At 35.1% G+C, this 15917-nt stretch overlaps 1 protein-coding gene across 1 annotated transcript; it reads left to right on the forward strand.

The window, feature by feature from the left end:
* Positions 1–1113: 1113 nt before the first annotated feature.
* On the forward strand, positions 1114–4040 carry LOC132121448 (desumoylating isopeptidase 1-like). Its single transcript, XM_059530838.1, has 6 exons — positions 1114–1736; positions 1885–1906; positions 2077–2146; positions 2268–2377; positions 2558–2680; positions 2782–4040. Exons 1-6 carry the CDS (start codon positions 1649–1651, stop codon positions 2870–2872), a joined length of 504 nt encoding a protein of 167 aa, XP_059386821.1. The 5' UTR covers positions 1114–1648; the 3' UTR covers positions 2873–4040.
* The last annotated feature ends 11877 nt before the right edge of the window (positions 4041–15917 follow it).

Genomic DNA, 15917 nt, shown 5'->3' on the forward strand with positions numbered 1-15917 from the left:
CTGTGATTTTGTACAATCATGTAAGTTTTAAGACGCATTTTTTATTATCACTTTTTTAATTAATGTTTTACTCTACAGTTGTGCAGTTTTGGGGGGATACAGTACAGGCCAAAAGTTTGGAAACATTACTATTTTTAATGTTTTTGAAAAGTTTCTTCTGCTCATCAAGCCTGCATTTATTTGATCAAAAATACAGAAAAAAAATGTAATATTGTGATATATTATTACAATTGAAAATAATTTGTTTTCAATTTATTATACTTTAAATTATCATTTATTTCTGTGATGCAAAGCTGAATTTTCAGCATCATTACTCCATTCTTCAGTGTCAGACATCCGGTCTATCACATGATCCTTTAGAAATCATTCTAATATGATGATTTATTATGAGTGTTGGAAACAGTTCTGCTGTAATGTGTGTGTGTGTGTGTGTGTATATATATATATATATATATATATATATATGCTAAATAACGAACACAATGACAGGGTGAAATGGGCTGTGATGCATGGGGCGCCAGGTAAAATCTTGCCTAGGGCAGCAAATTGGTCAGGGCCGGCCCTGTTACCAACCTCCCTGCAAAACTCTCATGGCAGCCAAGGAGATCATGATTGCACTGATAAGTGTACCGTGCAAAAACGCAACACAGGATTTTTTTTGATTTATTATTAATGATCTTCGGTCTTCACGGACCTTCGCGGGGTTTAACCAGACAGTTACACGAGCTCCACCAATCAGATGCATCACTGTAAGATTGTGGGATTGTTCAGGATTGTGGATAATGAAGTACTTAGCCAAGACATCGCGAATAAAAGGCATTTATATCAAAACAAAGTTAGTGCCCCATGATCCTTTTGCGTTTATATGAGCATATACTATCGCTTAGTACAGCCGTAGCTGGTTTTAAGTCTACCATGTATGGTTACGTTTTTATGGCTTATACCCCAAATGTCAATGCAGAAATTGCATTGAATTTTTACTTCCGGTACCAGCTGTGGGCGGGACTGTGATGCTCTACAACCGCGTATGTGTGTATCCAATCAGTGCGCCACAATTTGAGTGACAGCTCCATTAGCGAATCAGAGACGACTATTGAGAAAGCGGAGTCACTGGTTAAGGAGGAAGTAAACAAACGTTTCTGGGAGCCCTGAACCGCGTTCAGATTAACATAATAATAACTGTTTACCATTTGTAATGTTACTCTGATATTTAAATATGTATGAACGCAGTCATATTTGTTTAGTTTTTTTGTTTTTATAAAGAAAAAAATCGCCATCTAGCGTTGTGGAGGTTATTACAGAATGATTTTTGGCAGCTGTGTCTGTGCTGCCATTGGTCGGGTCCCGAAAGAATAAGTACATTTGTCATAACCGGTATCGAGATATCTTGAGTCACTGTGTCAAGGCGGACGTGAACGCTGCGTTTGATTTGTCAACAATCCGTGGTTCATTATATTCTTAAAATAACTTGAACCGACATCGAATGCATTTCTTATGTGAATGTTTAATGCGACGATGTAAAGCAAAACACTGAAGTCTGGTTTTACGAGTTCAGTCAGAGCGAGAGACTCAAGCTAAGTTTCAGTTTGCTAGCTGTAGAGTTGCGTATTTGTTTGGAAACAACACACGTTTTTTTAAAGTCGTAGCGATGGCTGACGGAAGCTCTTACAACGTGAAGTTGTACATTTATGACGTGTCAAAAGGACTGGCCCGTCAACTGAGTCCCATGATGTTAGGTGAGTTACGTTTTACTGTTGTTGAGATTGTTTGTTTATTATTTCGTAAAGTTAAATGGAAATAAGATATTTTATACCTTCTTAAAAAAATCACCCTTGGAAGTATGTAAAGAAATGACTGATTGCAGTTCTTTATCCAAATTGACAGGAAAGCAAGTCGAGGGAATATGGTGAGTATTGTTCTTTACTTTTATTATCAGGCAATGCATAGTATACAGTAGTCCAAAGGTCTTAGACCACTAGTGAAAATGTTTCTATTGTGCATTTGTTTAATTTTAATAAAGATTTGATTTTAACGTGTATTTATTTTATTGCATTATTCTTGAATTACTTAATGAAGGCACACCTCTGTAGTGGTTTATGGGGAAGAGTTTTTCTATGGAGGAGGAGGCATAGCAAGCTGCTTTCCGGTAAGAGATGATCAATGCATGTTTCTCAAGATATCTGAAAATTAAAAGGGTATGTTAGAGACATCAAACAGGGCCAAATGACTGTAACCCATTGTGATCATGAAATACTGTCATGTTTCAGGGTGGTACTATTCTAGGTATGCCCGATTCCACAGTGGACCTTGGAAACACAGAAGTTCCCCGGGACCTTTTTCAGGAATATCTGTCTTCGCTCAGGGAGTCTACTTACAGGTCAGTATATATCTTAGTTTTTTTGCATTTAACAGGAAATTGCATATTTTCCTATTTTGTATGAAGAGATAAAGAATTGCATATTTGTTTAGGAAATCTCTAATAATGGTTTTGCACAGAAATGGCACAAAAATGACAATCTACATGTGAAAACCTGTGCTTCTTCCTTTTTAACCACAGACCTGAAAAGTATCACATTTTTGAACACAACTGTAACACCTTCAGCTCTGAGGTTGCACAGTTTATAACAGGAACTAAGATTCCCTCGTACATCACCGAGCTCCCATCTGAGGTGCTCGCTACGTAAGTTTGCCCTTACAGCTTTACAATTAAATACGTCATTGTTGACACTAGTGCTAGTTTTAGTAATAACTGGATTGAATTACACTTTTCCTTCTCCACAGACCTTTTGGACAAGCACTCCGTCCTTTTCTCGATTCAGTCACCATCACTCCATCAGGGAACAATGGCATGAATGGATATGGCCAGCTGTAGATGTGGCTGCATCTAAAAATGTATTATTACAACTAGCAGTGGCAACAAAATGTTGGCTATAATAATAAAAATAATAGTAGTAATAATAATTTTGCCAAGTAAACCAAACCTAAAATATATCATAAAACTACAAAGTAGCATCATTTTTAATAGGGGATGGTTTGCAGTAATCTTTAAAAATATTTTAAACTTTTTAAATAGATGTAATGTACCAAAGCAAATTGTATCAGGATTCCCCTAGGTGTCTCTGTTCTACCTCAACACGATCTGTTACTTCGGATGCTTTTAGAGGAATAGAGGATGAGAATTAGGTTGCTGTTTGTAAAAATATGCTATGGTGATTAATACTGATCAGAATAGTGTAAATTAAAGTCCCTTATTTATGTGTAAATTAATTAGACAATTCATGCACTTTTACCATTTACTGTGCTTATAAAGTGCTGAACTCCTTTTCAGATGTTTCACTCAGTCACTCTTTCTTTAATCAGTCACTCTCTTTCTACTGATTAATGACTCTTTCTGGGTTGTAAATTGTTATCTAAACCTTACCTTTACCATTTACATCAATCCTAGTTTGCGAGGGTTAAAGGGGATCAATGCCATTAAAGGAAACACAATAACAGTGTCACACAGATGAAGCTAATGAATGTTTTATAAAAATATGCAGGACCCAATAGGAAAGTTGTTCTATTTTTCTAGTCTTTTGACTCTTGTCCATTTGCTTTTTTTATTTGTTACTCTGGTTGCAAATTGTAGTATAAATAGGAAAGATAGCAGTATAGTAAGAATGTGGCTTTAGTGACAAAATTATAGTAATTATTAAAAAGCAGTATTTAATTCATAACGCAGTGGTCTGATGGTAAATGGTCTAAACTCACTTAAATCCATAGTACCAGTGTAAGCCATAACATTTATGTGATTGATTTTTAACCAATTTATACAGATGTGTGAACAATTTATAACTTGAGATTTTATATATGTTAACATTCCTAGTAATAATCTCACAGCTCAAATTATTTTATGTTCAGGTTATGCTGCCTGATTGTTTTCTGTGCTACTATTGTCCTGGTATTAATATTTGGAGCTCTTAATTTTCTGCCTCAAATAAACCTGTTAACCGTCATTGTGTCCCAGTTCTAAACAAATAAAGACATTCTGAAAGTATAAAGATGTGGTTGTTCTTGATTGTCAGGTTGCATGGTTTTAGTAACAGAGTTTAGTATCATTGAGATACTATTTTAATTTTTATTAATATTTTAATAATTTTTTTTAGACATTTTCCATTTTAATTTAAACATTTTAGTAATTTTGTTACATATTTTATAATTTGCTATATTTTTGTAAATATTTAATTCTTTAATACAAGTTATTCTAACTTAAAATGAGAGCTTTGGCAAGCTGAAGTTATTTTTTTATAATTTATTTCAGTTAATGTTTATCTATATATCAAGTAAAGAAAATGTTTTTTATATGGCTTATTTTTGCTTTTGGTGTTAGCTAAATAATCCTGTTAAATTGTATATAATGTTGAATTAACTCTAATGTATGCATATTGTATGTTTCCGTTATGTTTCAGATTATTCTACGATAAATGAGTAATTCCAAAGCCAACATTATCACCCCTAAAAAAGTCTTCCATAAATTCACTTTAAAAAGTTCACACGCAGAAACACGTACGTACCATTGGAACAGTCTGTACTTTTACCCCTGGTTTCACAGACAGGGCTTAAGACTAGTCCTAGACTAAAATGTAAGTCTGAGCTGTTTCCACTGAAATAAACTTGCACTGACTGATCTTAAAAATATATCAGTGCCTTTTTAGTTTTAAGATGCACATCGGTAATGTTTTTTTTCTAAGCATGTTTATAAAAATTACTTAAATGTCCTAATTGATCTATGGTCTAATCCTGGCTTAGTCTAAGCCCTGTCTGTGAAACCGGGCCTTAAAGTTGTGTATGAATTGCATCATCCTGCTCACATCTTCTTCTAAGTAGTTCTTTAAACATAGTGAAAATATGCTGATATACAGGTTAACTAAGGCAGTCTTTAAAAAGACAAAAAGAGAGCTTTCTTTTTATTTGTACTCTATATCTGCTATATATATAAAGTTTTCCAGCTTTTTTGTTACGAATTTGGGCTTGTAAATCCACCAAATCAGATACAGATTCTCATTTTTATATAATTTATGGTTGGCATTCGCATGGCAGTTTCTTTTCAGTAGCTGTCCACTCACACAATCCCTGACATTTAAATGATTTCATGGGCTATGCAACTAATTAACCACTATGGCTTTTCAGGATGTGATCCTCTCATCCAATATTACTGTCACGAGCAGATAAAAAGATTTTACATCTAATCATGAGCATAATGTATTTCCAATACCATTAAAATTAGAGGGCAAAGGGGAGCGAGAGAGTGACACCATGACATTTTAGAACATGCATGTCTTAAAGAGCCTACAAAAATGCACATAAAATGAAGCTGTATAAAACATAATCCTTAAAATGTTGAAGGAATTAAACATAATCTGACTGTTGATGTTTGCAGCTCAGACTGTGGTTTACATTGAAGAAGTAATCCGTTGTGCAAGAAAGTGCTTTTTTAATGTAGTTGCGTGTCGGTTGTGTGTATTAGGTAGGTGAGGCTGGAATTTATTTTAGTGCATTATATAGACATGATGTTATTATTATTATTATTATTATTTATTTTTATATAATTTGTGTTTTTGTTATTTGAATTTTATGTTATGCTCTGTACCTGTACCACATTCTGTAGTGGTCCCTTGGTAGTTTTCTTGTTGATTAGCTCCTTGATTGTTTCTTGTTAGTCTGTATTTTGTTTTGTATTTTCTTGTTTTTATGGTATCTTTTATCTTTCTTTGATAAACCTTCTGCATTTGGATCCTGCTCTCTTTAGTTAAATAAAGACCAAGACAATTTTCCAAATTAGTATTAATAAATTATTCAATAAAGAAAAATGCATGTTGCTGTTACATTCTTACTGGTACACAGCACAATCGGGTTAAACTGTTAAACAAACACTGCTCAGTTATAGAAAGTAAAGGTAAAACTGAAGCAGTGTTGTGGTTAGTAAAATAAAGAAGATTTAGTCTACAAGTCATGATTGAACATTAGTGATGACATATGTGGTTAACATGCAGAATCAATGACTATAAGAAGAACAACAAGAAAAAATATAGAGCAGAGATGAGCAGAAATACAACTACAACTGACTTAGAGCTACACAGCCTTAGGTGAAATCAACTGCAAATAATATCAATGATATCTCACCTGAAGATGCTTAAACAACTCAAAGAACAGCATTTCCATATTTTTTCTTACAAAAATAAATGGCTTTATTTCTTTCAAAATGTTGTTGAAGTTTAGTCTCCATTATGGTGGTTAATGTTCTCTATAGTTAGACACTTGGGGATTGAGTTTGGTTAAATTAATTCTCTTTCAGCAATTGTTGTAAATGCATAATATCACTATTGTCAACAATAGTTCATTTAATTTCATTCAAAACTTTGGATATCACTGATTGATAATGTAATCATAACTAAAACTATTAAAATGTTCAGGTCTACTACTTTAAACAGAAGTTATAATAATATAAAACAATTGTCTTTTCAGGCACTGGTCAATTTTGAGATTTTGGGCTTATTTTCTTCCATAGTTTGTCTTTTTTCAAGTTTTGTTAATGTACAATTTGCCTGATTTAGATATATTTAAATACATACATAGTTATATACACATTGTATATACTTTATTCCTAAAATATGGTGAAAATTATTGTTTTCCTATCTGAACATAACATTAAATAAAACTTGTAATACAAAACAAATGTATGAAAGTTCTGTCATTAATAAACTTGGAAAATAAGGTAATATCTAGTAGTTACAGTTTTGACCCGATATAGGGCCTATAGGTCTTGCCTTACACAACACACCTCAATGAGTTATGTAGAATAGTTTTTTCTCCCCAAATGATTTCACAGCTCATTAGCTGTTTTACCATTTCATGCACTGTAAGACTGTTAACAGTATGTTATCATTTCATGAAAGACAAAAAATTTGATTCATAAATAATAATTCTAACAATAATTTTAGTTATTTCAGCTCTTTTTAACGGGTGTAATAACTAAATAAGAGTCTCCAAATTCGCAAATACAGATTAAATGAGGTTATAGTAGGAGGGTTTTTACCCTTCTGAAAATAGTTGACCAAATTGCTGTTTAAGCCAGTTAAAAGCCAGGTGGGAACACCAGCTTCCCTTGCTATAACACTAGGTATGTCAACTTTAAATGGACAGAGCTCCTATACAGCTACAAGGGTCTGAATTTTCTAAAGAATCAGCTAATCAAGAGCTTTCTACCATTTGGATTACTCTTTCTCTGAACGAGACTGAAGGGGTACAGAGCTGTGCTATGGGGATTGCACTTGGCTTTCCCTTTCTAAATCAGAATTTCATTTCCCTCTTCATTGTCCCCAACATCATGGCTGGTAATAAGACATTGTACTTTATATATATGAGGTATATCGATTTTAAAGGAACAGTTAACACAAAAATGTGCATTTCCTGAAAACCGACTTACCCTCAGGCCATCCAAGATGTAGATGAGCTTGTTAATTCATTGAAACAAATTTGGATTTGCATTACATCACCTGTTCATTAGTGGATCCAGTGCAGTGAATAGGTGCCATCAGAATGAGAGTCCAAACAGCTCATATAGACACTACAAAAATCCAAAAGTAATTTCACGACGCCGTGCAGTCCATCAATTAACAACTCATGAAGTGAAAAGCTCTGTTTATAAGATACAAATCCATCATAAAAGCATTTAACTTTAAAACGTCATTTCAATAATCCATAAATCATCTTACACTAGTGAAAAAATTCATTCTCTGGTGCCTTCTCACATTAAAGTCTTGTAACTAATCGGTGCATATTTTTCTCCTTATTCAGACGAGACAACTTTTTCACTGGAAAAATTAATATTATGGATAGAGGACATGTGTTTTAGCTGGTAGAAATGGTTTGAAGTTCAAAACATTTCTTGATAGATGTGTTTGTTACGAACATGCAGCTTTTCACTTCACAAGATGTTTATTGATGGGCTGGAGTCATGCAGATTACTTGTAGATTATTATGATGTTTTCATCAGCTGTTTGAACTTTCATTCTGAATGCACACATTCACTGCAAAGGCTTCATTGGTGAGCAAGTGATGGAATGCTAAATGTCTTCATATCTGTTCCAATAAACATGGCCTGAGGTTGAACAAATTTTCATTTTTGTTTAAACTATTTATTTTATTGTATTTAACTCAGGTTTGAATGAAGCTGAGAGCAACTGAGTGTGGGGATATTTTTAAGGAGTTATTGTTACATTTGTACTCCTGAGAGAGTTCACATCTCACATTTCTTTCTCCAAAGACCACTGCAACAAACCTCTAGGTGATGAATCAGGAAGAGAAACCTTTTACAGGTTAAGAAGCGACCATGGGAATAGACAAGAATATTGAGAAACTAACAGTTTCGACATATTATTGTTCCAATGTTGCTCCACTATCAAAAATAGTTTCAAACAAATCTAAAATCATTTGTTGCATGTCTCAAAGCAACACACACTGGTGCTTCATTTTCAAATCAATCAGTGTTTTTTGGAATGCAAAAAACACAGACAATATCACAAAAATAGCCATTACTAATTTAAATGAACAAATCCATCTGCCGGTTACAAAATGTCCTTTATTATCATATGATGCTACATGATATTCAGTGCATGTTGTGGAGAGACATACAGCTGCACTTTACATCTGAAATCACTGCATGTGTATAATTAGAGGAATTACTTTAAGATCAAGATTATGAAAAGTGTACAGTTTATGCCTCAGCTAAGTTTCCATCAGACTTCACAAATCCAAAAATGTACTTAATCCTTCTAGCACCTAAGACAAATGTCCTTCAGATATAAACATGTACACAGATATGAATGTCATATAGAGATGTCAGACATGCATGCTGTTCATGCTTCACACACTCCACTCTGAAAATGCTGAAAGTTTAGAGCTAAAGCACTTGTCAGAATTATAAAAAAAAAAAAATACTGATCTGTGGAAAAAAACCTTTTAAGGCTCTCAAACCTGCATCAGTCTTCCGTTCATGCAACTCAAGTCTCAGCTCTTTCTTTAAAGTGTGTGACACCGACTAAACTACATTGACTAACTCAACATTAATATCAACACTATGATTGATGCAATACTTTTAAAGATTTGAAATAAATCAAGCGATCTGATTTTACATTTTCATAAATATTTACTTATTTTGTAAGTATTTATTAAATAAGTAGTAACAATTAATAATAATAGAACTAAAACTTATTATTAATAATAGTTACAAGATAATATTTGTAAATTTATATTTTACTATTTATGAGTCATTTAGTGACATTTTTACGATGCTCACACAATTAAAACTTATATGTGGAGTAAAATAAGATAATCACTAAAATGGTTGCTATTCATTCAAATTTAATTTCAAATTTTGCATTTTTATTTATCTTTAATATTATTTTTATTAAATGTAATTTTTATGAATATTGAATTTTTATTTTTATAAATAATACTATTCTTTATTTTTACTGGATGAGGACGTAAAATAATGTTTTGGGGAGTTAGAGAGGATACAAAATTTTGAGAAAAAAAAAAGAAAGAGAGAGAGAGAGAGAAATGATGAGCCGGTGTGAAGCTGAATTTAGAGAGATGATGAAATAGACAATTCAATCAAATTCACTAGCACCCATGGCTGGACTGGCCATTGGGCATACCGGGCATTTGCCCGGTGGGCCGACGTGCTTTTTGGGCCGATATCTCATACTCATACTTTTTTTTTTTCTTTTTTTTTAAACGGCCTATAAAATTTGTACATCGGCGGCCCATTCGTTTTGTTTTGCTTAATTGGCGGCGCTGGGTTTGTGCCGGTGTAATGCATTGGTCAAAGTCAGTGTTAGTTTTTCTTTCTGACAGACCAGCCCATGAAACACGTAGATCAGCGGCCCATTGGCTCTTTTCTTGATTGACACTGGTTTGGCCCAATCACAACTTTAAACGAGTGAGCGAGCGGCAGCAGTGTCAGTGTGTATCTGTAAAAAAAGATGGAGAAGAAACGCAAGGAATGTGCAGATAAATAGCGTGAAAAAATAGAACCAGGCCCTTAAAGCAGACACTGTAAACTGTGTCAAAATATATGTTTTCTGACCTTCATCAGCTCCTGTGGCAGATGATGATAGTGAGGACGGAGGATCAGGAGAGAGATGAGAAAGTGTAGAGCCTGCGGTAAGCATAACTACTTTCAAAACACTTAGGCCATGTCATGAGTGTAGATTATTTCCACATCTGCATAGTTGACGATTACCGCAATTCACTAGAAATTTAATAAGAGGCGTTTGTAAACCATGTTTTCCGCCAAAATAAAAGCTTGATGCAGTTTGCGTCAAAATAAAAGATCATGTGCTTATCTCTTTCAAGTATAGAAATTGGTACAACTAATTAAGAAAGTTTCCTTTATTTTTTTATGCATTTGTTTTACAAAATATGGCTATTACTGTCATTGGATTAATATTACAACTATTATTATTTATAGGTGTAATGTAAATAGACACTGTAACTAAAAGAGGTTTGAATTTTTCTTTGTTTAATTTGCACACTGAATATGGGTTGGAGCTTTTAATTTTGAACTCTCAAAGTGCACCAGATTAATGAATTTAACATTAAAATGCACAAAATTTTCTCACGGGGGGGCAAGCCCCCGAACCCCCCTAGAAGGACCGAGGACACACCACCATAGTTTTAACAAAAATCCTGTAAGAAACACTGGTATTGCTATGCCAGAGCCGCTTATAGCTTGTTTTAGGATTCACCGCTGTGGAGTATAGTTCAACTGTATTAATAAATATACAATTTTGACTTATTTCATCTCTTAACTCTCACTCGTTCCTATACTCACTCATTACATGGCATTAGTGGTTTTAATGAATAGGAGTTGGTATGCATATAATTAAGGCCGTGCAAAGATGGGTGGTGTTTATGGTCATATAGTGGGCCGGTCTGGGCAAAAATGCCCGGGCCGAATTTTTGTCCCAGTCCAGCCCTGCTAGCACCCCCGTCTGATGCGCTTAAGATGTACATTTTCCAGATTGGGAGAAAAAAATGACTCAATATTTTCCTTTAAAAGTTTGAAAACCTTTAAACCCTGAAATCTTTGTGGTGCTTTAATCTAAGTCTTCAACTGCAGAGGGGAAAAATCCCATGTGTCTTCAATATATTCATTCCATTGGATATTTTAAAAATTATCTGCTTTCAGGCCAAAGCTAAAATAAACTTGCTGATGCAATGCATCAATTGTGAAACTAATCCCGTAGTTTGCTGTAATCATCCTGTTTGTGAACAGATACTAAGATTTTAGACCCATCAAAGTGTAGGTTAAAAGGAGCTAAACCTAGGAAGTCACAAGGAGGGAGTAAAAAAAAGTGAGTAAATCACATTATTGAAATTCTGATATGAGTGGCAGGTTTTCTCAATGGACCCAGGTGCTTTTAAACCAATTTACAATAATAAAGAATTTAGCACATTGGAGTGAATGGCTATTGGCTCTTTTCACTTGGTGAAGGTCAAGTTTGACAGAGAGTCTACAGAGACCTCAACCAGACCTGACTGTTTAAAAGACATTAAAATACACACAATTCACCAGAGGTTGTATAGTCATGAAAGGGCATATGACAGGTCTTATGAGAAGACTTTCTTTCTTTCTTTCTTTCTTTCTTTCTTTCTTTCTTTCTTTCTTTCTTTCTTTCTCTCTCATCTAACTCAGCTATACTCTATACCAAAATTTTCATGTTCATACCAAACATAAATGACTTTTAGGCATTGCAGTAGCACTTTTTTACTACAAATTTTTTTTAAGTAGAACTTATCATCTGAAGACTGCCAATTTTGCTGCAAGTCCTGGCAGTCTCATGACCACCTATACTCTGTGTGGGCACACTAGGGTCATCTTTCACTTAGTTACATTTCTGTTCTCTCTGTTTCTAACTTTCTCTCTTTGTCTCTATTTTCCCTCTTTTCCTTTGCCTTTTTAACATCAGGACATACGTACTGAATGGAAGAGTAGCGATGGCCCTACCGATTCATGTTCATGTGCAGCGTGTGTTTGCTGATACAACTTGCTTTTGGATATAGACCGTTCTGCAGTGGCAGCACTGATTGATAGTCAATACTTCTGTACATTAGCAGTTAGCCCAGAAGCAGTGGATGTTGTGCTATTCTAGGACTGTAGGGAAAAAAGGGAAATTCTCTTTGTCTAATCGATATCATATGACATTGCATAGCCCTGTATTTTGCTTTTATTTTAATTAAACATTATCTACACGGCTGCCACTACTTGATTTGTCATTGAAAGAGCATTCTTGATAGAGCTCAGGACATTGTATACTTATGGTACACTACTTTTAAAGGCAATTTTAACTTTAGGGGTACAACAGCTTTTCACTGGGGCAGTACCCTCACAGGGACATTTTTGTACCTTCTTGTCCCATTAATGGGTTCATTATAATAACAAAGGAGTATATGAATTCCTTAAGGGCACATTTTTCCACTCCAAGATACTGGATATGCAATCTTTAGGGGTAAAGAAGGTACAAAGGTATGCCTTATATAAAGGTAATACCCCAGTGTTTTGATCAATGCCAGTATCAATGCTAATTCAATACAGGTGTCACCATAAGGGGTTTTGTCTTGGTTGGATTCCATTCCCCATAAAACCCCTGCCTAGGAACTCATTATTGCACCACACCTGTTTCCTATCAGAGACACTATAAAGGTTGCACTCATCCACACATACATTGCCTGCATCTGAAAACTGAAAAATGCTGCCTTCAGAGGATGCATTCCAAGGTCGTGAGGCATCAAGGCATGTCCGAATTCAAAGTTAGGTTCACTTCCTATCTCTTGAGATGCCTTCATCTGGTTTTTGCAGGCAGCATAGATGTATCCCTCGCTGCTTTTGATATCCCACAATCCTGTGCATTCCATTCTGTGAGAGTTAAGCCAAAAAATAAAGATGGTGTCTGAAAGTTGCGGTCGGTCGTCAGTTTGTGTGTAAATGTATGTTTCGGAACAACGTTTTTCACTTTTTATGCCATTTCTAGCGAGAAATTTATATTGCAGTAATGAAATATACACCTAGTTTTCACCAAAGCTCTCTATATTTTGCTGTAGATCATTAAACCATTACTCTGCCTCAGAAGCCTGTCCAAAATCCGTTTCATGAGGTGCCTTCGTGCAAAAATGCTGCCTGTTAAGTCATTGCCTGATACGGCAGCGAGGCAGCAAGTCACCTGCCTAAGTTTTCGGATGCAGCCATGGCTGATTATTGTTTAGTCTGTACCCTGTTCCTAGTCTCCATGTTTCCTTGCCTTGCTTTGCCTTGCCTTCTTGTTTTTTTGACCTTGGACTGTTTTTCAGATTACTCTTTTGTCTCACCCTGGATTGTACCTGTTTGCTGGTGTTTGACCATGCCTGTTTTGACCACTCTTGTGAATAAAAGCTGCATTTGGATCCTCAACTCTGTTGTCACCCCTCCTACGTTACAACAGGTTTTAGGAATACCTACAAATACAAGAGATGAGAGCCGCTGGAGCCGCGGGCCAGAATGGAAATGCAACCGTGACAACGCTGACGGGCCAGGATGAGGACAACAGATCCCCCATTGATTTTGGACACACCTTCCCCTTTAGACACTTTATTCCCCATTTTGGACATTTTATGTTTATTTTCTTCTAAATAAAAGCTTCTCAGAGCCCGGACGCCACACCCACTGTGTCTGTCGTTTGCACGTCCCACTACACATGTGACAGGGATACTGTAAAGTGTTACCATACTATTTTTAAATATAAAGTTTAATTAACCAATTATTATATTTTTTTTTATTATTAATGAGCATATATAAAACAGTGATTAAATTAGGCTACTATCAAAGCTCTTTCATCTTAAGCAGAAAATAGTACAAGAGTGTAGGGTTGTAATTTGCTTTATTATTCAAGGGAATAATTTCCTTCTAAAATGTCATGGCCTTTGGGACTCATAAGTATGGCCCAAAAAATATATAAATAAACACACACCTAAATATTATCACAATGTTGTGTTCTTAGCAGCTATGCAAATTTTACGTACTTACATGTGGCAAGACTTTAAGGTGACATGTTACATGTACTATCTATAGTAATAACAGTGGATTATGCATAATTACAAGCAACTAACCCTGGTACATGTAGAACATGTAGTTAATTAATATGACTCAGCACTTATTTGTGTAATTATGTTGTAATAACATTGAATTAAAATACAATGTTTTCTTACAATTTCATTTTACAACAAAAGTAACAACAAAACGTTCAAATTAAATACTGTCTTGGTTACAGATCACGAAACTACACAGTCGCTGCCCTTTATAACAATACATCCTCTTCTGCTTTGCTTCAAATCCTCATCATTTTCTTTTCTTCTGTTAAACAGCCTGATCTCATATTCCATTCATTTTATTCAGTAGAGAAACTGAATAATATATTCTCCATCTTATAAGTAAATTTAAAGAGAGGAGAGTGCAGTGTATCTGTTAATACTTCTCCATATCAGGACTGTCAAGGCTATATTTCACGCTTCAGCAAATCCATCCAAGACCTTGCTTTTGACAGCATTCATTTCATAACAGAAAAACTGCACTGCAGTCTTTCATACTTTTACAAAAAAGGAGAGAATGACAGTCGGGCTGCCAATGACAAAGGAATAAATTGCTAAAAATTCTTAGAAAGTTTAGAAATTGAAAAGGAGGCCCTGAGGCGAGTTGATCAGAACATTGATCAGAGGCTTTATCTGTTGACAAAGAATAATTCATCTTTGACGAAGATGAATGTAACGTGACCACAAAACAAGAGCGGCTATGAATGATTTACAAGTAAAATGCTGACCTTGTTACATAGAGAAAAATGAGAATCCCTTAGGTGATTGAATAAAGGCCATGATAAAATATGCGCACACACACACACACACACACACACACACACACACACACACACACACACACACACACACACACACACACACACACACACACACACACACACACACAGATACACAGAGTTCAACGTATTTTGGTGAGAGTACACATTTATCTTCCATCCTGAGAGCCAAAGGCACTAAATCTTCAGATTCTGACTCAGGATACATATTAAATTGGGGGGATTATTCAGATTCAACATCATCAACCTCATATTCATTCCTACAAATGAAGAAAGCTCCCACAAGCAGGGATAGTCCACCCAAAAATCTAATTATTTTCCACACCTCCTCATGTTAATGCAAACCTATATGACTTTCTTTCATCTGTCAAACACAAAAGAATTGCAATGAATAAGGACTAATAATGAGTCTAAACTGGATGTGTCTGTTGTCATGTTGCACCACAACAGCTCGAGGCTGTCTACACTGGACGCAACAAAATGACCGTTGAAAATCCATTTGTGCTTCATGTCAGAATTAGTGTGAGCATTTGGAATACATCAGAAATATATCAGACAATCAGTTTACGTTTGGGAAATTTAGTGCACCATGCTGCACTCAGCTTCGACAGCGTCACTACTATTATTGGGTTCTTTTGTCTTTTGACACATTGCTGAAACTGGAAACCCCTTGAAACCCCTCCATCAGACCTGTTTGACCAGGCTGGGAGACTGGATAAGACCAGCAAAGCAGCCTAAGATGTTTTTTTATTTTTCAAAGTATCACAGATTGATCCACATGACTCATGCTCTGTATTTCAACTCTCAAAAGTTTTCATAGACCCCTTGTGTTCATTTATTCATCTAATCTGATAATGCCTTAAACTATCAGTAAGTGTGTAGTTAGTCCCCTAAGTTTAATTGCTATAACTCTACAGATTTACTTATAAAAATCAGTGCAGAAAAATCCATGTGGACCTAGAAATGAAACAG

This window comes from Carassius carassius, chromosome 39 (genome assembly GCF_963082965.1).
Source record: "Carassius carassius chromosome 39, fCarCar2.1, whole genome shotgun sequence".
NCBI classification, from domain to species: Eukaryota; Metazoa; Chordata; class Actinopteri; order Cypriniformes; family Cyprinidae; genus Carassius; species Carassius carassius.

Bases quoted from the DNA above. Each gene is read 5' to 3' on its own strand.
- LOC132121448 (XM_059530838.1), top strand. From the start codon at position 1,649: ATGGCTGACGGAAGCTCTTACAACGTGAAGTTGTACATTTATGACGTG. The intron at 1,737-1,884 runs GTGAGTTACGTT...CCAAATTGACAG, and splicing joins ACTGAGTCCCATGATGTTAG to GAAAGCAAGTCGAGGGAATA. The intron at 2,147-2,267 runs GTAAGAGATGAT...GTCATGTTTCAG, and splicing joins GCATAGCAAGCTGCTTTCCG to GGTGGTACTATTCTAGGTAT.